Below are 22,453 nucleotides of genomic sequence, written 5' to 3'. Positions count from 1 at the left end.
AGTGGAAGAAGAAGAAGGAAGGAAGGAAGGAAGGAGAGAGAGAGAAAGAGAGAGAGAGAGAGAGTGAGGTGTGTGTGTGTTGGGAGGGCAGCAGGGAAAGGAGGGGGAGGGACGAGCACGCGCGGGGACGCGCGGGGAGAGTGGGAGTGGGGGAGGGGATCATTGGACGTTGATGGGGATTGCATCAACAGGAGTCCCCACGTACGAGACTCGGGGAACGTGGGACGGGGTCGTCACTTGCTCTTATTTGGAAAGTGATAGTCACGCGCAATCAGTGGGAGAATTTCTGTTTTGACACTCCTTTCATGTTTTCTCTCTCTCTCCCTCCCCCCCTCGCTTTTCTTCGTACCAATTATTATTAAATTACTTTTATTAAAAACATTAAATTAAACATTTCTTTTCGAGGGGTTGTCTTTGTTTCGAGGGAGACTTTTGTTCCTGTCCGTTTTTCCCTAAAAATCCCCCAATTTTCATATATTTTCCACCTTTTTCCCCCTCCCCCAAAAAAAATTGCAATCGATTTAATTGGACGAGTCCTTTTCTTTTTTTGAATTTTTTTTATTTTTTTATTTTCGGGATTTCCTAATGTGACTTGTTGTCCATGTGGGTATTCATATACGGGGGCGTGGGGGATGGTGGAGACAAAACCAAAGGGCAACCTCGGAAATCAAAAATTTGAAATTAATTAATTAATTAATTAATATAAAAATGTTTCTCTGGAGCAGCGCAGTGTTGACCAAAAACACAGCCAACAAAATTCCCTAGAACAGAGTTGTTGGCCCATTATGCCATATATGTGTTCCAGGCCTGCCTCCTTACACATGACCTGATTTTATCATTTAAAAAAAAAAAAACTCAAATAATTAAACAAGGTTAGAGCGTGTTTTAGGATTTGATCCGACCTCCTTAATAATAAAAGACGTGTTTTCCTTTCGTTAAATTTACACGAGCGCGCGCGCACGAGACCAAAGAGAATCTGCCTTCTTTCGAATTCCCGACAACGAGAGGCCGAAGCTATCCAGAAAAATTTTAAGTAGGAATTTAGAGTGCCTTCATTTTCTCAAATAAAAATATAAGGTCGTGATTGTTTCGAATAAGGGGCCTTACCTCGCCGGCCGATCAAGGACATTTTTAGTCCAAAAATTTTAACCTATTTTTTAGTTAAATTAAATCGAAATAAAAAAAATAAAAGTTAAGGCCAACGGGGTCCCTCTCTTGACTCTAGCAAGGCCTCGCTGGCCATCGCCGAGGCGCCGGCGACCCACCGACAGGAGGGCAACCCTCCCGCTTATGTTTCTCTTTTCTTTTTAATTTTTAGTTTTTTTTTTTAAATTTTAAAAAATAAAAAATGAAATGATAAAGAAAAAAATTAAAAAATAAAATGGCAAAAATGCCTCTAATCAATTGGTGAGTCAAGCTCTTATTTATAATAATGTTTACTTCATGTCCTTATTTAAGAAAACGAGAACATTTTGGGCTCTTTATTTGAAATTTTCCCTAACTATCTTGGGAAGAGATGGAAGTGCGGAAATGAAAACCCTACGATGATTAAGTAACTAAGCTAGGCCTAAGTTTAATTCGTTTAACCAGCTAAAAAAGATGAACAATAAGCTAAATCCGAAAGAAAGAAATCTTTTTAGACGAAGAGGGTTAGCCTTATTTGATATCGGATTGCAACGAACTAGACCCACGCTACAAATTGAGGCGAAAATCTCCATCCCAACATCGACTAATGCTCAAGACGGTGGAAAAGCTTGTTGAAACATGGAAAAAAAAAAAAGATTGAGCTGGCTAAGTCAAGTAGCTTCGCAAGGGCTCGACGGGTATCACAAGACTCCATGTGAGATTTTATGAGATCCCTACAAATTATTTTAAAAGTTTAAACTGTTAGATAAAATGGCGATTTTTAATATTTAGATATCCTATCACTCCAAATAAGCACTTCTCTATGGTATATTCCGGACCCTGTGAGTCTGCCGAATCGATGTGTCTTTTTATTTTTCTTCTTTTCTTCCTTTTTCGAAAATTGGGTTATAGAAGGAAATGGGGGGAAAAAACAAAGGGAATAAAGGGTGTAAACCATGCATACGTGAAAATTCAATTAGGAGGGAAAGAAAAATGTTCAAAGTGGGAAATTGGAAGCGACCCGTCGTATACGCGAGGCTTTCACCGTTTGCCAGCTAATATCAAACTGCCCCTCACTCACTTCACAAAGCCCCCCGTTACGTAGGGATAATACAAAAGCACCCGCAGAATTTTAGACGGCCTTTTCTCGTTTTGGCTCCGTCGAGCATCAACGAGAAGGCTAACTAATCCAAATTTGACTCTCGATGCATCGATTGGACATACAAGAAAGGAAAAATTATCGACCAATCTTTCCTTTTGGCAACCAGCGCTCGGCTTACGGGTTAACCGAGAAATAAGCGACGACAAGGCACGCGCGAAAGAAAATCCCCATATAAATGGGAAAAAGGAAAAAAAAAAAGAAAAGGGAACGGATATTATGTAACAAGCTGCGACACAAATGGTGCTTGTGCGATGTTATCAGATCTGTCGCGTTCACATGCAGCTATCGAGATTATTGGATCTTGATTATTGCATGTAAGCTTTCTCATCCTTCGTTGCTCTTTGTTCCGGCAGAAAACAGCATAGAAAATCGCTTGGGGGTTAGATCTTAGAAGCTAAAACATCCCACAGATCAAAGGAAAAAAGCTTTGCTCTTGTCCTTTTCGATTACTTTTGTGCCCACAACACACACTAAGGTTTTCTAGATTTCTTTTTCTCCTAATCCCATATTAAACCACTTGCTTGAAAAGTCCTTTGTCCGTTGTTGTTCTTTCTCTTTTCAACCGAACCAACAGACCCTAGAAAACAAAAACAATACTAATTATTAATAAATAAAAAAATCTTCGCCACACTTAAAATCACGACCATGTATATGTGAGGGGAAATTGTCATAAAAGTCCTAAACCTATTGCATTTTTATCAATTCAGTCCTGAATTTTTTAATTTTAGAAATTTAATCATAAGCCTCTTGCATTTGTGCCAATTCAGTCTCATACCTTTTTTTTGTACCAATTCAGGCCTAAGCCTTTTGCATTTATGTCGGTTTAATTTATCCAGCAAACTTTGCTCGGTCGGCGCTAACGGGAACAATTTTCAATAATATTTTTTTCAAATATTTTATTTTATTTTCTTTTGTTTTCTTTCTTTAACCTCGCTGGCCCTCGCCTCTAGTTGGTTGCCGATCTCGAAATCGGATGGAGGAAGAAAATGAACAAAAATAAAATTAAAAATTTTAAAAATATTATAATATTATTCAAATTTGCCCCATCAACGCCAACCGAGTTCACGTCGGCATCAGCCTTCTAAAGTTAGCCGGATGGACTAAATTGATACAAATATAAAAAATTTATGACTAAATACATGCAAAATGTTTATGACTAAATTGACAAAAATGCAATAGGTTTAAGATTTTTTTAACAATTTTCCAATCTTATATAATTTCCCATCTTTGTGTGGGTCAATAGGAACGATTTGGGTGGTTTGCTTGACTAATTGGGGTTCCAACTAATTCACCTTTTTTTTCTATATTCTAACTAAGTGGAACACATAATGACGCTCCACGCTAAAATATCGATACGCACACCGTGGCCGGATCTTTTAATACTTTCCATGTCGTCCTATCTCATTATAATAATTCTTCCTCCGTTGCCCCCCATCAATCGCACATCACATTGCATAATTAAACTGAATCGAGAAGCTAATCCATTGGATGTTGAAGCATACCTCTAGAAAACTATAGTATTACATGTCCAATGAACGACTGGTTTTTATTTAATATTTGGGTGCCCTAGGTTTAAGTAGATCTTGCTTTTGTAAATGGTAAACTGTTTTAAACCTCTTAACCTGTGGGAACAACGTCGGTCGTGTTTGACCTAGGGTATGAAAGCATGCATGTTTCTTGAAAATGATTAACATTAAAATATGTGGTTTATTGTATCATTTGCTATCCTCAAGTTTAAGTGTGTCGGGGTTCGGCGCATAATCACAACGAAGGCCCTCGGTCGCTAAGCGCGGAGGGGGATCCATGTGTCTTCCTGTCGATTAGGGAGCATGAACCGGACCCCCACAAAGTGCAGATGTAAAACCAAAACTACAGTGATTGGAAAGCGATGTATGTGAATGTGAAACTTGATCGAATTAGGAAGGGAGAAAGGCTTTGGCTTATTGAAGGAATTGCTCTTCTTTTGGTGGGGGCAGGGCCATAAGGAAAACATCGTAATCTTGGCAACAAATAAAGTCGAGAAAAAGGGGGAAGATATTCGATCTTTGCTGATGATATAAACTCAGTTTCAAGCAATGTCCCCTAAATTCAGTATCATCATGCCATGTGTTCCCCCGCACTCAGAAGCCACACCTCTCTTCCCTTGGGTAGATCGAGAATCACATTTTCCATGCAGTAAAACCAGAAAAGACTCAAAAGGAAATAGAAATATAGGGCGGTAAGGTCAACAAAACTACCTTGTTCTTTAGGGTTTTGCAATGTGTGCCCCTCTTCCTTTTAGAGATTGTGAGTTGTGAAAAAATTGAGTACACAAAGGAGATTTAGGGTTTCTGATAGTTTTGTTTTTATATGTCTCTGATTATGACCCAACTACAAAAGATAATCGTTTTTGTTTTCCCTCTCATATTTGGACACGTAGCCAGAAAGGGGTAAAACAAAGTAAACTATCTTGTTACCTTATATACTTTCCTTTGTCTTGTCGTTCTTCTTAGAATTTGATAGGTTTATCGGATGTACTTAACACCGTAGATTCTACAGTAGACTCTTCAGTTTTCTGATAGTAAATGAGTTCATAACATGAATGCATACAGTAGACATTTTTTTTCTATCAATGTCTAATTGGACTTTCATTTAAGATTAACTATTACTCTTTCACACTAGTAATGTATGATACAAAATTACGCAAAGGAGAGAGAAAATCTTCTCCATAACCAAAGCTATGTAAACAACCAACTGCTCTCTTTCTCTCTTTGAAAGAACAATAAAATGTCAAATTTGTCTCTCGCGTCATTTTATCGCTGCGAATCAAGCCACGGAAATAGATTAGAGTTTCCAAACGATCGTGAATTCATACTGGATTGATTAACCCGTGTTCATCTCAGACCCGTCGAAGCTGCAGACACCATAAGCCACCATCTCCAACTCCACAACACCGCACGCATAGGCATGAGAAACGATAGCGTTAAGGTCGATAAAGTCCCAGATCCTCAAACCCTCCTTTGAACCCGATCATACCCATACGTAGCTAGGGTTTTGACAAGGGAAATCATATCAAGGCCTTCGTAGAGCAAGCATTGTTGTCACTAGATCTAAGCGGGAATTTCATTTTGCACAGTTAGTATCGTTGGCTCCATAACACGCTATATAGATTCAGCTATCGTAACTTAATTATCTGCAATATATACCATGAGATTATTGTACTAAAATGTACGCTCCACCTTCTTCTTAATAATAATTTTTTTTTTTGGGGGGTTTGTGTTTGGGGTTGTGTAGTACTACTATGAACAAGGTCGGTTTAAATGACATCAAGGATTCCGTGGTGGAATATTTCTCAAGCCTAACCCGTGAAGTATTCAAGGACGAATCGATTTCCCAGAATCTTCGTTGTTTGCATACATTGAGAACAAGAGCAATCAAGCCTTTCCGAAGGTTTCGAAGGATGATGCGAGAAAGAAAAGGAAAAGGGAAAGCAAGAGAGGAGGAGTTCAATTCATTTCATATATCGCATATCCACTACATGTCTTAACAAACCTTAAAACTCTTTGATGGGAAAAAAAAAAAAAACATGTACGTATATACCAAAGTTCGGGATAAAAGAGTGTGCTGATGAAATTCCTAAGACATTATAACACGGGAAAAGTCTAAACAAGAAAGGTCGGGAGAATGGGTCATGAAAGGAACTAATTTTAAGGAGTTGTCCAAATTATAACCGTGTTTGTTTTCCTCACTTAAGACGGGTTCGTATTCTCACGTTTGCGCATTCTTTTAGGGTCAACCCCAAAAGAATAGATCTATGTATTTCCAATAATTATCCGAAATATATAGGATGAATGGACTATCGTAACGGATCCGAGATTAATAGAGTGATCCAAAATATCATGAAATTTAAGCAACCTAGAGGATTGCTATTATATAACCACAATGCCCATTTTCCGTGGAGTCGAAAATAGTTGAAGAAACGTTTTTTTTTAAAGCATAATAAATATTGTGTGGCATCAAATATAAGTACATATATATATATTTGGGGAAAATGGTGGGATTGAATTGCTTGAGGCTGCCGAAACCAATGGGAAGCTACACGGTTGAGAGGACAAAAGTACATTAGTTAGCTGTTAGCTGTTGCTTAGTTATCCCTTTAAAAGAGATGCTCTTAACCTTGTCTTTGTCCTCAAGCAATGGCCCTTTTAATTTGCCCTAGTTAATACACCACAGCACCCCCCCAAAAATCAACTCTCTCTCTCTCTCTCTCTCTCTCTCAACTCATTACTTGCATTTATTAGGAGGTGATCTATCTCTGGTACATAATCTGTGCAACCCCTTTTGTTTTCCACATATGTCATGTATGGAATAAGAATTTCGAACTGCCTAGGGCTACGAGACTTGAGTTCGGATAGACTTTTTATTCACCTATCAAGTGTCATTTGTCTTATTATTCTTGCAGCAAACAAAAGCAACTGAAGATTGAGAATTATTGTTTTTTTTTTTTTAAGGGGAAAGGGGTGGTGGATTTGATTCATTTGAAGAATAATGGATAAAACCTAGCCTAGGGCACATAGTAATTCTGTGAATTTAAAGTAATTAGCATCCAATACCAAACCCAATAATCTTGGTAAGCCATAAAGAGCTTCTTTTGACCTACTCGGTTTCGAAATATTCAACCGGTGTATGCTAAGCATATCCAAAGTTCGCATTTGTATCGCCTCATAAGGCGCTCTATTGTTTTTAGGAGCGTCGAGGTTTGCTTCGTCCGTACTCGATCGTCGGTGCAACCCCGTCTTTAACAGAAGATACCGATCATCGGAACACTCCGAAGTTGTACATCCTCGCTATCTCCCGATCATATATGTGTAGATAGATGGTCTCACTAGGTCTGATCATAGTATCCACGTGGGGCGACGAGTAAAGGCCCTTGCCGCCTCCTATGAGTCATCTAAGGAAAATAACTTTCCAAATGAAGTAAAGGAATGAGATTTGTGTACGAATTTATAATCATTGTATTTCAATCAGGTTGAATAGTGGGTGGCATGAGACGATGAGTTTTTTGGATTCATGCTATCTTCAAAGTAGCAACATCGTTTAAAAGACAAATCATGCTATCAGAATTAGTAGTAATAAGAAAATTTTCACCAAACATCTTGACAAAACTCTACAAATTATATAAATCTCCCTCCAATTCCATAGCACAAGTAACGTCTATTTGTCTTGGGCTACTTGTCACAACGTCCTTTTGCAGATCACACAAAAAAAAAAAAAAAATTGTTGGGTGGCCGGGCCCATTAGGGACTTGGGCCAGGAGATTCCGGCCAGTGACCGCCGAGTGTACGGCGGCGATCGGATAATCCCCGGCCTTTTGCTTATTTTGCAAACTGTTAAAGAAACATCTCTTCGACCCACAAAAAAAAAAAAAAAAGAGAGAAAGAAACACCTGAAAGTGAAAATACGCCCAAGGAATAATGTCTTTAGAAAAAGTGGGGAAAAAAAGGAAAAGAAGAAATTAGCCGTCGGTGGATTAAAAAGAAAAACTCTTAGCCAAGAAAAAAACAGCTGGTCATAATTAGATCGAAAGTCCCATAATTGCTGACCCCACGTTTGGTGAAGAATATTAGGGGCCTTCCTTCTCTTTTTCTTTTTTCTTTTTTTTTAATATTTAATTACATGCATTTTTCACTTAGAAATCACTCGATTAACTAATCGATCGGGAAAACCTGAAGTTTAGCTCCCGTCAGCATCAACATTGTGTCTAGACTTTTCCTCGTGAAATAGAGTGTGGATGCTGTTTTTTTGGGTTATGTGATGATATCGGTCATGTACAACATACACGAAAATTGGTTTTTTTTTTTTACTCTAGGACTTGTTAATTGGATGCCATTCATTGATTCTTTGTAGATTGATTTCGAGTCATGAGCCGATTCGAGTCATCAATTGGGAAAAAAAGAAGCGGGATGGTTGTCCGACTTTGCTGGTCGAGTCAATAAAACGCTTGATCGGTGAATCTAGCGACGAAGCTTTTTCAAGCACGAGAGGGCGCTGTCAAAATCATGATTGCATCTAATTAGTACGATGCGCTTACCTAATTGATCGAATGAGGTCAAGTGGGTGGCGGGATGGGTATATGGCTTTACTGTCGAGTCAATAGAACGAGAAAGTCAAAAGCATTTTCTCGGCAACACTTAGTTTTCTAGTTTTGTGCTAAGCACCAGGCCCGGTCCATGATCTAACAGATCAGTCCCTGAACCCTGTTTGAGCTCTAGTGAATTAGCAAAGTAAGAAATTCCTGTCGAAATGAAAAAAGAGAGACTACAAACATAAAACCCATTAACGAAATGTCACTTAGGGATAATTAAGAGAAGGGGGATTGATGTTTGGAAGGGTCAAGATGTGAAAATGCTGAATGGACTTTGTTGGGCCCAATTGAAAAGGGCAGCCCAAGAAAAAAGGATGAGTTTGAGAGACGCCCACCGTGGGGCTCGAACCCACGACCACAAGGTTAAGAGCCTTGCGCTCTACCGACTGAGCTAGACGGGCTACTACACGATCGTTGTCTATCACAAAATTTGGACGTTAGCTCATGTCTGAAATAAGAAGCAAAGGTAAACGACGACAGCATTGAATTGAAGATCTGGACATGATTCTTCGTAGTCGCCGAAGCCAAAAACTTAGGAACAGGCCGACCTCTCCCTTTCGAGAACGAAATGACAAAGCGAGACCACCTGTTCGGCCTTTTAACTCTTCAGCTTCGCTTTGGATTCCTGCATTTTACATGTTTATTTTAGAAAGCGCAGGGCCTTTCTTCTTCTTCTTTACAAAAATTCCGACTTTTCTTTACCCAATATAAAAGCATCCACTCACACGTTTGCTGGTTTCCATTCTGATCAGGCAAAGGCCCTCCTTGCGTCAAACTTAGATGGACTAGCACAATAAACAGGTAGACCGTTCAAGTCGTTCATTGGCATCATACATTATTGCCAGGGGATTCGAGACTGGGATCTCTCTCTTTTCGATGATTTCAATTGTACATTTGTTTCGTCTTTTTGCATAAACAGAAAGGCAGACTCCATCTCACCTTAGTCCTCAAAGCTTTACAATCCAGCTCATCGACGCACAAGATTACTTTCTCATTTAGAAGCTGTACATCGAAGAAGACAAAAAAATACGGAGGGGTATAGACTCGTATTATCGCGAGAAGCAGAACTCACGGGCGCGAGGGACCAAAGAGGCTGAACTAACGGCAATGCCCTTAATTGTAACCGGTTATGTTAAGACAGAAACTTAAGTCTTCTTCAGTCCCTAAATAGTTTGGCATCCCCTCTCAAGCTGCCTGAAAATAACACATTTTAAGACACTGACCAAGCTAATCACCACCCCAACCCATGGTTGGTTCTACTTAGCCGGATTCGCATGAGATGCTGACTCAACTGCAATGGTCATGGGAAAATGATAAGCAGTCAACGCAATAAGGGGCCACCACCAAGAATGAATACCATCATTCCTCTAAGCTAGTCATCTTTAAGATCTCGAGTAGAATCGCCACTTCTCCATTCCTCCTTAATCTGATCCGCCTTCATCCGATCCAGACAAGAAAAGATAAGTACGGAAAATGTGACACAGGAAAAACTAAAGACCCATTTGCTAGGTTGAATAAAGCAATTCCAGTAGAAGATAAGAGATGACAAAAGGATGGAAAAGAAATTTACATAGAACTAATAATAACTCGATCTTGAGTGTCATATGATACAATCTTGGTAGCTAACAATCTGAGGGCTTCAAAGTATTGAGTCACTTGCTAATTGCCAAAATCCAAGGTGCTATTTACCCCTAATGTCCTAATGTACTTATGTGTACTTCACGAGGATGACATTATTGACGATGATCAAGCTATTGAAGAAGAAGCAACAAAGTGTTTACCTTCTCGAGGAGTTTCTTCTGATACCGATAGCCCTGGTGAACATTTCCGAATTCAAATCAGCAAATTAATTGTTTGACAGACAACACAACAGGTATTACCCAACTAAGAATGCTTAACCTTATCAGTTCCATAGATGAAGTCACAATAGGTAAACACTGAAGCAAAGTTGCTGTGACTTAAACCGCCCACATAGTGATGGTAATCATGATGGTCTGCGCCACCATAAAATGGAATGTACTTCGCAGGACTCCAGGGCAAGTCATAACTGTGCAAAAGCACATTAGTCAGATTAAGCACTAAGCCTATCATGTCCTCCCTTGAAGAACTTGGGGACACAAAACTTTAAAATGAAATTTGTTTACTGCATTGCACTCAAATGTCTCCAATGATCAGCGAAAGCTCATGCAGTGTTAAATTAAAGATGGGAATCCCTATTTGACAGTCTCCTGTAATGAGATAAAGGTATAGATAATTCGTTGCTTCATAAAGTGTTAATCTGTGAGAGACGCGGCTTCATGAGGATTATTCTGCGGGATAAATAAAAAGTATAAAAATCAGGGCACACAGCTCGCATGCATGTGCGCACATGTATGAGAGAGAGAGAGAGTAGCAATTATCTTAATACCTACTGCCATAAACTTTGTACGCTGTTTACAATACTAGAACAATCTAATCTGCACATGAAGTTCCACATCCATTAAAAATAGCACGGAAGGCAAAGGTATAAGCAAAAGAAAAGAAAAGAACTCATACATGACATTCATAGTTGAGAGATCAAAATATAGCAAATGTCGGGAAGATCTTCATTGACTACATAATTTCTCTAAAGCTCTATTCAAACAACATCACAGATGGCCCACCAAAGGTCAATAATCAGACAAGTGAAAGCATTTACCAAAAACTACCATTTGCTGAGACAGTATCTCAATCAAATGGCAACATGCAGATGAGTAACCACTTGGAACCCCGTGCATGATTAGGCGAGAAAAAAGCAGCAATCAGATAGCAAAACCTCTTATGGCTAAAAGAGAAAAGATAAGCAAATCAGTTGTTCTCATGCACCATTCAAGTTCAGCATATAAGACCATGCCAGATTTCAAGGAAAGCTGATCTACCTTCGTATTACTTCTTTTTCTTTAAGGATAAAAAAAAATCTACGAGGCAACAACTTTTACGAAATATGGACTCATTTTCAGAACATTTCACGAGGAAGGCATTGAGCAGAAACTAGCTCTGATTTGGAAAATTGTCTCGTGCATATAGCTTATATTGCTCGAGATGTATAAGAATATAAGTCATTGAAGAATGGCCATAAGGTATGCTGTCAGAGAATGTGTAAACTGATGCTAATCCTGAATTTGAATGTGCTCAATCTCTTTTGCCATACTCATCAAAGTACACCAGATTTCAACATCATCAGATATAGTTTTCGAATGGACCAAACTCTGGCAAATGGACAGATGATCATGTTCTTTGTTGCCAGCTTTTCTTTAGGGTGGAATTCTACCTAAAGTACATCCATAGACTACATCCATTTCTTTTCTCGAAGTTACTGTTTCTTCGTCTTTACATGCAACTTATAGTTCTAGACAACTACCCTAAAGCTTTTCCAATAAACTATCCAATGTCACAGAGGAGCTGTACTAAAAAAGCATGATCAATGCGATATTAAAAATATTCCAAACTCATTGAAAGCAAAGAAACCAAATTATTACATAATTTAGTAGGTTACATCTAAAGAAGAGCAGAAAAACTAAATCGACTAATTTAAAAAAAAAAAAAAAAAAGCTCTTAGGAGGCAAGAGGAACTTAGCATTCCAAGTAGAATTTCATGGTGGCAATTGTTGACACAACAGAAAGACCATGATTAGAGCCTAAATAAATTTATTTAGAGAAACTCGAGATTGACACCACCACGAACACGAATAACTAGAAAACTGCTATGAGTTGAGAATTTTTTACTTTTGTCCCCATTTAATGGAAAACACTTTCTTGTGGTATCGGACCAAAGTTACTACTGATAAGAACAGGGTTAGAGTACTGCAACATGAATTGCAAGGCCTACCAAAAGAGACATGTTGATACAATTTTCCAACAATTAAAGGCCGCCTACATGGGAATATTCCTCAGATCAAATCACTTTATAGAGAATTCTTTCAAAATGAAGAAAGTGACTCAAGGACTTCTAAGGTGCCATCATTCCGTCCCACTTGTCCAGATCTTAATTCATGTAATAAAGAGAACTGACCAGCAAAAGATAAAAAGGACAACCCCCGAAAGCGCAATGATTATAGTGAAATGGCCTAGTAAAGGATGTTTACCCGCTGTGAGTGTCGATGGCCTCAATCTGTCGTAAAGCAATCCACAACCACAATGTGATCATGTGCCCAGGAACAAAAGCAGGCCCAAGAAAAGAAGGGATTCCCAGGATTAGAATCTCAGCCCAGTGCGCGTATGGCGCCGCAAAACCAATTGGAGCAGTGTACTCATGGTGAACCCTGTGGATCTTCTCATACCCCCATTTGCAGTGCAACCATCTGTGCAACCAGTAGTTGGTGTAATCCTCAATCATGAAATAGATCAAGAGCTGCGCCAGAATCTCCCAGAATGATGGCAATGGCAATCCTGTCCTGATCCCAACCATCTATACATACACAAAAGAGAGAAAAAATAGACTTTGTAACGTATAGACAACAAGAACATCTCAATCTCTGAGTACGTCAGCGTAGAGATTGAGGTAAGGAAGAGGCTTCGATCTGTGATTAAACAAACTCGGACCTAGGATTATCTGCCGGTACTGGTTACAACATAGAAAATCAGAGCAAAACGAAAATGGCCAGAAATCTTGAAAATCCAATAAAATCAGACGTGGGCAACATATCATGGAAATGCCTAGCCAAAGGCAACTGCAAGGAGGAACGGGAGCAAAAACATCTCGGAGGTTAACTATCTATCCACACGTATCAGCATAGAGGCAGGCGGCGTAAATTTTGCTTGTCAAACTAATCAATAGCATAAAAATAAAGTTGCAAAGTCGAAAATCAGGACAAACGACAATAGCCTGTGCGGCCAAAATGCGACGATTTCTTCTGAGAGTAATGATCGAAATCCAGGTTTCTACAATGTCATGTAGATGACGCTCAATCCACACCAATCTAATTCATAGAAAAAGCCTCCAGAGGAGGCATGCTCACCTTGACGGTCGGGTACGAGGCGAGCTGCAACGGGCTGACGACGAGGAAGAACATCTTCATGACGTCCTTGTAGCACTTGAAAACCTCGGAGGAGGAGAGGCGGACCTTGGGCTGGATCTTGAAGCGGTCGAAGCCGGAGGGGCGGGCGAGCTGCAGGAGCACGGTGGGGAGGGGGACGAGGGAGAAGATGAGGCAGAGGAAGAGGATGTTGTGGCAGTAGAGGAAGTAATCCGACTTGGCAGCGGAGTAGTCGAACCAGAGGGCCTCGGCGGAGGTGAGGCTCCGGCCGAGCGCCGCCTCGGCGTCGGCGATCGTCCGGTAAGGCAGCATTGGTTCGCCGGGAGGATGCGGGGGAGAGCGAGAGAACGAGAGATGGGAGGAGGCGGTCGACAGAAATGAAGGTGGGATGAGCTGGCGGGTGAGAGAAAATATTGGGCACTTCCCTTATACAGTTGAAATTGACACCTGGATCCAAAAAGCTGAAAATAAAAAACTGAAAAGCAAGTCATGCAGCGTACGACGGACATCAATCGTTTTGAATGGGAGGGTCACTCACATGGCCAAAATGGAACCGACCCATTGACCGGAGGCGGCCCGTTGATTGGATTCACCGTTTGGATTTGTTTTTTTTTTTTTTTTTAAAAGGGAGGAACCCCGAGGGAAAAGAACCATTAGGCCTAGAAATCGGTGGTTCCGAATCAGAACCGAAAAGGGCCCGAAACCGGCGGTTCCATCTTTTTTAAGAATCGGAATCGGCCACGTCTAGTCACACTGCACTACGGATGTAGGTCCTCCTTTGATTTTTATTATATTTTCCCTTTTTTATGTGTTTTCTAATAACCATTGTTTGAGATTTGAATTTTCTTTCGAAGTTTAAGATTTGATTCAACTTTCAATAAAATGTAAATGAATTTAGCATAATTCTTTTTACCAAAAAAAATAGCATGATTTTTCAATATTACTTTTACACTACATAGCTTTCTTCTAATTCGATCCATATGACATGACATGAAGTAATGGTCCTTCCACCCGCTTTTCTAGATTGGAACATAAATTTTAGGAATTAAGAATTGAGATGTTGCACTGGCCGATGATTGATAAAGTGCGAGTTTACACAGCTCGCAAAGACGATCGATCTATACAAATTTAAATTCGATAAAAATAACTGGAGCACTTAGAAATAACGCACATCGCAGAGAAAATCTATTTATTTCGGACGCCTAACTTTGCATGATTTCCAAAAGGCGATCTAAAGTGCGGTATGTTTTCTAAAAAGTAACTGGGTAGTTTATTACTCTTAGTGTTAAACAACAGGAATAACAATTCTATTCTCCTCCTCTTCCTCTCCGAATTGCAGCTTGCATCGGTTTTATGTCGATCGTCATTTCAAGGTTTGGATCCTGTCCGTCGCTTCTCTCTGTATGCCCGAGGAAGATTCGAGTTCCAAGTACCGTTGTTCAAAAGTCGAGAAATCAAGTTTTGATTTCTCTTCCTTGCCAACTTCATTTCTTTGTTTTCATATTAGGTGCTGACTTTATCGGGGCCGATTGCATTAGATCCCGAATCTTATCCGAAGTTTATTGTCTTTCACATTATGTAAGACCAAATTATCGACACACTTCGCCCGTAAATTTCATTTCCTATTTTTTCGAATCCCTCGACTGTTTTGACGGTTGTCTTGCGGAGTTCAGGCTGAGAATCGGACGAGGTGCGTCGCGAACCCTCGAGATCTAAGCCTCGTGACATCTCCGACAAAAAGTTACAGCACTTGAGATGCTGTCTTCAATTTGAGGGAATCTTCAGCAATTAAGATCAACAATGTTGGTGTATTAAATTATTAATAACTATTAAAAAAATAAAACAAAAATCAGAATTTATTAGGTCAGGGAAACTTTCAGCTTTTTCAAAAAAAAAAATTGCATAGATTTCCTTCGCCCAACGAAGAACGGAGGCGTGATGGTGCACGGCATTGAATTCTTTAAGGCGGACAACGACACGACTTCTTCGATCGGTCGGGGGTCCGTGCGGGGCCCAGTGGGCCTGATGAACCCTTTAAGGAATTACGGTTAGTGTACCGAAACTCTGTTTACAAACTCAATATTCCGACCAAAAAAAAAAAAAACTCAATATTCCGACAAAAAAAAAAAAAGTCAATATAATATCATAATCGATGTCGGGACATTAACGTAATATCATATTTGCTAGATTTCCTGTTAGACGTTGGTACACGTGACACCACACTCGGCGATCAACAACCAACCAGAGATCGCCACATCGCTATTTTTCATTTGTTCGGTGGAAAGCCCAAAATATTTCCCATTTCACATCTCTTAAAAAAATTAATTATAGAAAATATTTTTGTCATTTAGAAAAAATGTTTAGGTCTTGATTGGTGTTCATAATGAAAATATTTTTTATTGACTAATTTCTTTTAAGGGACAATAACAATCGAAATTTGCTAAAGAAAGTGCAATCCGATTAATTTTTCGTGAAACGATTGGAGACAGGAAGAAGAGTTTAATTATAACCTTTTTTGGGGGTACATATGTCGGCGATCAACAACCAACTAGAGATCGCCACATCTCTATTTTTCATTTGTTCGGTGGAAAGCCCAAAATATTTCCCATTTCACATCTCTTTAAAAAATTAACTATAGAAAATATTTTTGTCATTTAGAAAACAATGTTAAGGTCTTGATTGTTATTCATAATGAAAATATTTTTTATTGACCAATTTCTTTTAACCGACAATAACAATCGAAATTAGTTAAAGAAAGCGCAATCCGATAAATTTTTTGTGAAACAATTGGAGTCAGGAAGAAGAGTTTAATTATAACTTTTTTTTTCTCGATGGATCCTAGGGAGACTCGAGGTTGGGCCCGGACAAAGCATTTGAGGCCTTCGCTCGACGCCGAGGACCATCCTACAAAATCATGTGTTGGGCTTGGGCCTACAACCTCGTAGGTGGGCCCCCAATTGTGACCAATGTCATTCGATGCCGTAAGCGCTCGAAAAGCCATTTGGTGTATTTTTCCATCTCAAGCATCTCTCGTTATACATATTTGTGTCCTCACAAAATCTTCTGATGGTATAAAAAGAAGAGTCGGAACCTCCCAATTTCTTTATAGAGTTATTGGGCCGTGATGTATATATACAAGATAAAAAAAAGTGGAAAAAGTAAAATAATAATAATAATAAGAACAAGTAATGTAAATAGTAACCCGAAAGCAATATGCACTTAGGTCACTTAATTTCATCCAAGTCCACCCTGGATCTCATATTAGATGCACCTATTCCCTCAAATCGACATCATAATTAGTTTTTGGGAGCTCGAGTCCAAGTCCGCCGTGAGCTCGTATCACCGAATCACCGACCGGATAAAATGCCCAAAAATGCGTAACGAAAAATGAGATAAATCATTTTCATTTCCGGCCGGCATAGTGAAGTAATATTGATTAGGAGGATGGAAATTAGATAATTGATTAAACAAAATAAAGAAGTACGTGTCTGAACCACGACGCTCCACGTCATGCGCATATTGAGAAAGAGAAATTGCAATTATTCGGTCTTAAGATTTGAAAATTGCGGACAACTGGACACAGAAAGCAGTTGATTAGGCAACTACCGAAAGCAAAAACTTCACGACAGCTACCTTTCTCTTCCTTCCTTCCTCCGTCCTGTCTTCGCATCGTTCGACACATTTCCATTAGGGGCCGCAATCTCGTCTCAATCTCATGTCGCAGAAGGCTCGGTCACACCCGCGGCGGGCCCCCCCGTCCGGTGCCCGGAAACCCGATCCTCACCGCCTGCCGTCCCCGTCGCCTCCCCCTCGGAGAAACCCGCCGCCGGCTCGCCGATCGTCGGTCAACAAGCAGCGGAAACCGGCAGCTGAGAGCCTGCTGAAAAGATCGTCCTCGGAGCCGAGTCTGGGGAGATTTGGCTCGGTCGAGGATGGTGTCGGTAGGAGCATCGTCAGGAGGTCAAACCACGGAGGAAGTCTGTCCAGGCGGGAGACGGGCATGGATGTCTATGCGGCTTCGGCGGCGTCGTCGTCGTCTTCTTCTCTGTTGGGCATGACTTCTCCTCCACCGAATTACGAGGTCTTGTAATTTCATTTACTAATCTACGCGATTTTCTTTATCTTCCTTAAGTGTCGGAGAGGTTTCGATTCTGAGGACTGAATTGGGTTTGGATGGAGTCATGTGGGAGTGTAGGGACTGGAGGGAGATGCGAAGGTGGTGGTGAACGTGACGGTGGAAGGAAGCCCGGGGCCTATAAGGGCCATGGTGAGGCTGGGGTCCAGCGTGGAGGACACCGTCAGGCTCGTCATGGACCGTTACGGCCGCGAAGGCCGGGCTCCCAAGCTTCAGCCCCACGACGCCCTGGCTTCTTTCGAGCTGCACCCCTCTCACTTCAGCCTCCACGGTACGTCGCCACTGAAATGCATTGGAGAAACTCATCCTCCTAGCTTTGTGCAAGTCTTCACATCGAGAGAATCTACTTTAGCTGAATGGTTTTCGGACCCACCAAATATTCCATTAACCTCGTAAAGTAGATGAGACGCGAGCCTTAACCTCGGTCGAAATTTGAAACCATTTGCATCACATAAGTAGATATGCTGCTTCTACCAGCAGATTGCTGGGCAAATAGAGAAAAGCCAGTGAGATGATCCCCCTTAATGTTCAGGTCTGGACAAATCAGAACTGATTGGACATGTGGGCAGCAGAAGCTTCTATCTGCGTAGAAGCAGCAATGGTCGCAGTACAAGTGAAGCCTCTGCTTCTTTCATTCCGGAAGCCGTGCCTGCGAAGTCAAGCTCTCCGGCGATCCTGCCTTCTCTGTTCTTGGCGCCGACTTTCGTCGCCCGGAGAATCGGAAAAATCATCCGGAGAACGCCTAAGCTTTGGAGGTTCTTCATTTGTTTTGAATGATCAGAAGAGCTTGACCCGATGAAGACCATGGAGATTACATTGCTTGGAACACAACACAGCAACATGTTCATCTATTACTTCTTTTCACCCTTCACATCGCCTCATTGGATTTCTTCCCTTTGAGCTCTCAATTTGCCTGCATCAGCTCATGTATACGATCTTCAAATCCCATTTAAATCAAATGTATATAGTGTGGCAATTGAAAAGTATATATCAGTTCCCATCTCCGACATTTAGTGATGCTTTTGTTTAGAAATTTATCATACGATTCTTTGTACCATCATCCAATAAGTTGAGAGTTTATCAACATATCTAGTTAGATTCACATTCCCTTAAGAGTCAATGTGTTTTGAGTTAACTAGCATCTAGATATCTTAACTTGAATTTTCATTAACGCCCAACTTCATCCCTATTCTTTTTCTTGAGTTGTTATGCCACAACCGCCATCGCTCAGATATCGTGCAAGTCACCAAATTCTTTCATTGTGATATTTACAAGACACCGAAATAGATTGGGGACCTACCAATTTACCATTCCCCACAAAAGCCTGATACACTGCCAAGAGGGAGCCCGAGCTTGTCAACACATGTTGTTGGACTTATATTCACTCAAAAAATTTAAGCCAACGAGTTAAAAGCCAACTAGAATATAATAACTACTTCATACCATACCAATTTTTTGATGTGAAATTTTTCTAACATAGCTTACACGTGCATTTTAATATAATAATTAACAAGTGCATGGATGTTCAGCATTTCATATCCATTATGGTTTTTCACTTTTCATTGAAATCTATCATGCATCCAACATTTTATCAATGAGATAGATCTATGAAGATTACGAGACTATACACATATTATCCGTCGACGGTATTTGACCAATAATCCCAAGCATCAAACGTAGTCTATGTTCATTCAATTCTTATGTGGACGTATATCAAGAATTTCCATTATCATGCCATCGATGATACATGCTTAGAAGTTAGAACATACTTTAATCTTGTGATTTAGGTTACTGAATAAAAGGAAACTACTCCTTTGCCTTCTCTTTCATGACCAACTACATAATACTTCCAAACAGACAAAAGGCCCTAAGCCCACATAGCCTAGGATTGGAGTCCACCTTTCCTTGTCTCTCCGCTGACATTTTGACTTTGACTTTGACATTCCACATCGGACGGGACGAGGAACAAGCCGAGTGCGCATTACGCCCCCCCGGCGCATCGACCAGCGTCTGTGGATTCAGATTGCTATCTTGCACTCTCCTCCTTCTCAGTTTCGCTCTCGAGTCTCACACACAGAGAGAAGAGAGAGAGAGCGAGCGGGAGAGACGGAGTGATCGAGCTCAAGACAGAGAGAGGATTACGGCGTGTGAGATGTGGGATCTCTACGCATGGCTCGGGTCTTTCTTCATCATCATAGCTCTGCTCGTCATCATCGTCTTCCAGGTCAAAGCCTAAAACCCTACCTTCCGTACTGTGTTTTGTTTTTGCCTTCTCTGTACTAAAGTTTCGATTTTTCATCGAAAATTTCTGGGAACTTTGTATCAGCTATAACGAAGAGTGGAGAAAATGTTTGGGAGCTATTTAATTTTCAGTTAACTGTACTGTATCCGGAATATGTTTTACCTCGTCCTGGAGGATCAAACTGACTGAAAAGTTCAATTGATGAGGATATAAATCATATAATAAGGCACTAAGTTGGGACTTGCTCCTTGAAGCTGTATTAGTGAATGGAGAGATGGAGCAGAAGCTTTAAGGCAATAATGTGATTGAAATCAGAAAGTTCTGCTAGAGGAAACACGAGCAAAGTTCCTTCCTTTTTTACCAGAGAGAATTGCATTGAACATTGATCCTGTTTATGTGTTTGTACTGCACTGAGGGAATAGATTTACAAGCTTTACCCACTTGCAGTTTTCGTTGTTCCGAGGTTTCTGTGCATCTTTTTGAGCTAGGACTGTATCCTGAAATCTGATTGGTGTGAATTTGAGAATCTGAGGTTGGGTGCTGTCTTTTACGGTCATGACATCTCTGTAGTCCCTCAAATGGCAAAAGGGGGAGGAGGTGACCTTAAGTTCGTTGCTTCGTTAGCTCAAGATAGCAGCTCTTAGCTATTCAATAGGCCTTAATCCCACAAGACTAGTTTTATTGTTCAACTACTAGTTTTACACTTTGGTTGCTTACCCTCTTGCACGACATTCTGATACAAGATTGTGTGTTAAGGACCTAAAACAGTTCCTCCGCATAGAAAGTTGCTGTTCATATGTTTAGTTTCACTCATATATTCTTCATGGCATCTGGATGCTGCATATGCAGCTACTTAGTGCGTGCTTGGCTGTCTTTTCAAGTTATAAAATTCATATCTTTTATTGGATTGCCTGCAGCTCATGTGCTTGGCAGATCTGGAGTTTGATTATATAAATCCTTATGATTCCTCGTCGCGTATAAACAGAGTGGTGATGCCAGAGTTTATTGGGCAAGGAGCGTTATGCTTCTTCTATCTGGTAACGGGGCATTGGTTTATGTCCCTATTATGTGTTCCATATCTATACCACAATGTGCAATTGTAAGTTTTCTTCTTCAATCCACTCCACCATAGGCTCCCTAATTAGTTAGAATGCATGCATCTCCTTTTTGCTGATGAATGAATTTGTGCATGTTCTTGCTTTCAAAACCAGTTTGAGAAATTTATTTAATTCTGCTAAGGCTTCCAAGCACTTGGGTATGATTAGGTTTGCATGCGTAAACAAGATATAGATACCTTTGACACTTGCAGATGTTCCATCTGAGAGAGATGTTCTATGTTTGGTTATGCACATGACTAGGATTTCTGTTTGTTTGGAATGTCCTTGTTCAATACCCAGAACATTAGGGGTGATTTGAGGGATATTTGTGAACCTTTTACTGAGTTTCGGTTGTCAAACACGAGAGTTCTCTCATGAAGCCGATTAGTATGGGGTCTATGAAGTTGTGAAGAGCAATTTAGCTGCCAAAAGGATTATCAAGCTTGGAAATTTCACTCTCTTGTTATGCATTCTTATAAATATACAATTTTTTTTCCAAAAAAAAGCTTAAAGATGGTGTCTACTGCCACTTAAATGTCTCAAATGTGTTGACATCTCTTGATACTATAGCATGACTCAGGCCATAGCTTCTAATCTTATTCCTTTCCTTTCTTAGGTACATGCGAAGGCAGCATCTTGTTGATGTCACAGAGATATACAACATGCTGAAGTGGGAAAAGAAACAGCGGCTTTTCAAGCTGGCTTATCTGATTTTATTGCTCTTCCTCTCCATATTTTGGTATCATCACCAGCTTCCACCTTTCAACAATTTACTTTATCCTTACCAAAAGGAACTTACAGTTGCCTTATTTAATATAGTATTGAATTAATGTACTCGTTGTTTGTTCCTTTAGGATGATCATGGGTGCGCTGAATGAACACGATTGAACTGGGAAATCACTTGTTTTCTGAAGTTATTTGATTTCGAGTGGGCTTGTGTCGGCGGTCCTCAGGGGTTACTGCTTTAACATCACTACAGGGATCTGCGGATGCTGGAAACTTTGGGGGAGTTTAGACTCTGTAGGATTTTAGGGTGTTATGTTAATTTATTTGCACTTCGATTTCCAGGAAAGTTGCGGTGATTCCTGCTCCTCCTCTTAGGCTGTAGGACTGTACTGCTTACTTTATATCTTTGCCGCCCTTTACACGCGATTCAGGTGTATACTTCAAACGATAATGTATGTTCTGGAAATCACAACTTTTTGGCCAAGAGTTGAATCATTCATCCCTGAGGTAGCAAAGTTCAATGTGTTGTTTGCGCAATATCGAACAAAATGGATGAGTTCGGTCGAATCGAGCATAACTGAAGATGTGCTTGAAGATCAGCGACAAGTTCTCTGGCCCAGGATGAGGCCATAGAAGTTTCAGAATTCAAAAGTAAGTCACAGCAAGATGGGCTGTTTGCTCATTATAAGTGTCCAAGTGGAAATGTGGTGATGTATTCAGATGAGGCATCGTAACAGATCGATAGACGAATTTTGTTCATACACAACTGGATCGGTTTGTCTGGCCATGCTCCATCTGTTTCATTGTTCACTTCTTTGACAACATGAACGCACCTGAGAGCTCGGCGG

The 22,453-nt window shown here is 40.3% G+C and overlaps 3 protein-coding genes and 1 non-coding gene across 6 annotated transcripts; 2 read left to right on the top strand and 2 right to left on the bottom strand.

Moving 5' to 3' along the window:
• Positions 1 to 4: 4 nt before the first annotated feature.
• LOC115736892 (protein cornichon homolog 4-like) lies at positions 5 to 22,104 on the top strand. 2 transcript variants are annotated; one of them, XM_030668765.2, is made up of 5 exons: positions 5 to 68; positions 19,635 to 19,764; positions 20,700 to 20,881; positions 21,496 to 21,618; positions 21,734 to 22,104. In XM_030668765.2, the coding sequence occupies exons 2-5, from the start codon at positions 19,693 to 19,695 to the stop codon at positions 21,765 to 21,767; spliced, it is 411 nt and encodes a 136-aa protein (XP_030524625.1). In that variant the 5' UTR covers positions 5 to 68; positions 19,635 to 19,692; the 3' UTR covers positions 21,768 to 22,104. The 2 variants fall into 2 exon arrangements, with proteins under 2 accessions (XP_030524625.1, XP_030524624.1); XM_030668764.2 differs by lacking the exon at positions 5 to 68 and having other exon boundaries at positions 19,456 to 19,764.
• On the bottom strand, positions 8,740 to 8,812 carry TRNAK-CUU. Its single transcript has one exon. It is a non-coding gene; the product is annotated as a tRNA-Lys (tRNA).
• Positions 9,622 to 13,788, bottom strand: LOC115736890 (methylsterol monooxygenase 1-1-like). Of its 2 annotated transcripts, none has more exons than XM_030668760.2 (5): positions 13,388 to 13,788; positions 12,515 to 12,837; positions 10,311 to 10,458; positions 10,193 to 10,225; positions 9,622 to 9,852 (listed from the first exon to the last, which is right to left on the bottom strand). In XM_030668760.2, the coding sequence occupies exons 1-5, from the start codon at positions 13,715 to 13,717 to the stop codon at positions 9,784 to 9,786; spliced, it is 903 nt and encodes a 300-aa protein (XP_030524620.1). In that variant the 5' UTR covers positions 13,718 to 13,788; the 3' UTR covers positions 9,622 to 9,783. The 2 variants fall into 2 exon arrangements, with proteins under 2 accessions (XP_030524620.1, XP_030524621.1); XM_030668761.2 differs by having other exon boundaries at positions 9,622 to 9,837.
• Positions 17,021 to 18,573, top strand: LOC115736891 (uncharacterized protein At4g22758). Its single transcript, XM_030668762.2, has 3 exons — positions 17,021 to 17,486; positions 17,601 to 17,811; positions 18,073 to 18,573. Exons 1-3 carry the CDS (start codon positions 17,121 to 17,123, stop codon positions 18,315 to 18,317), a joined length of 822 nt encoding a protein of 273 aa, XP_030524622.1. The 5' UTR covers positions 17,021 to 17,120; the 3' UTR covers positions 18,318 to 18,573.
• Positions 22,105 to 22,453: the final 349 nt, after the last annotated feature.

Source organism: Rhodamnia argentea, chromosome 9 (genome assembly GCF_020921035.1).
Source record: "Rhodamnia argentea isolate NSW1041297 chromosome 9, ASM2092103v1, whole genome shotgun sequence".
NCBI classification, from domain to species: domain Eukaryota; kingdom Viridiplantae; phylum Streptophyta; class Magnoliopsida; order Myrtales; family Myrtaceae; genus Rhodamnia; species Rhodamnia argentea.
This window is presented reverse-complemented; position numbering and strand designations above follow the sequence as displayed.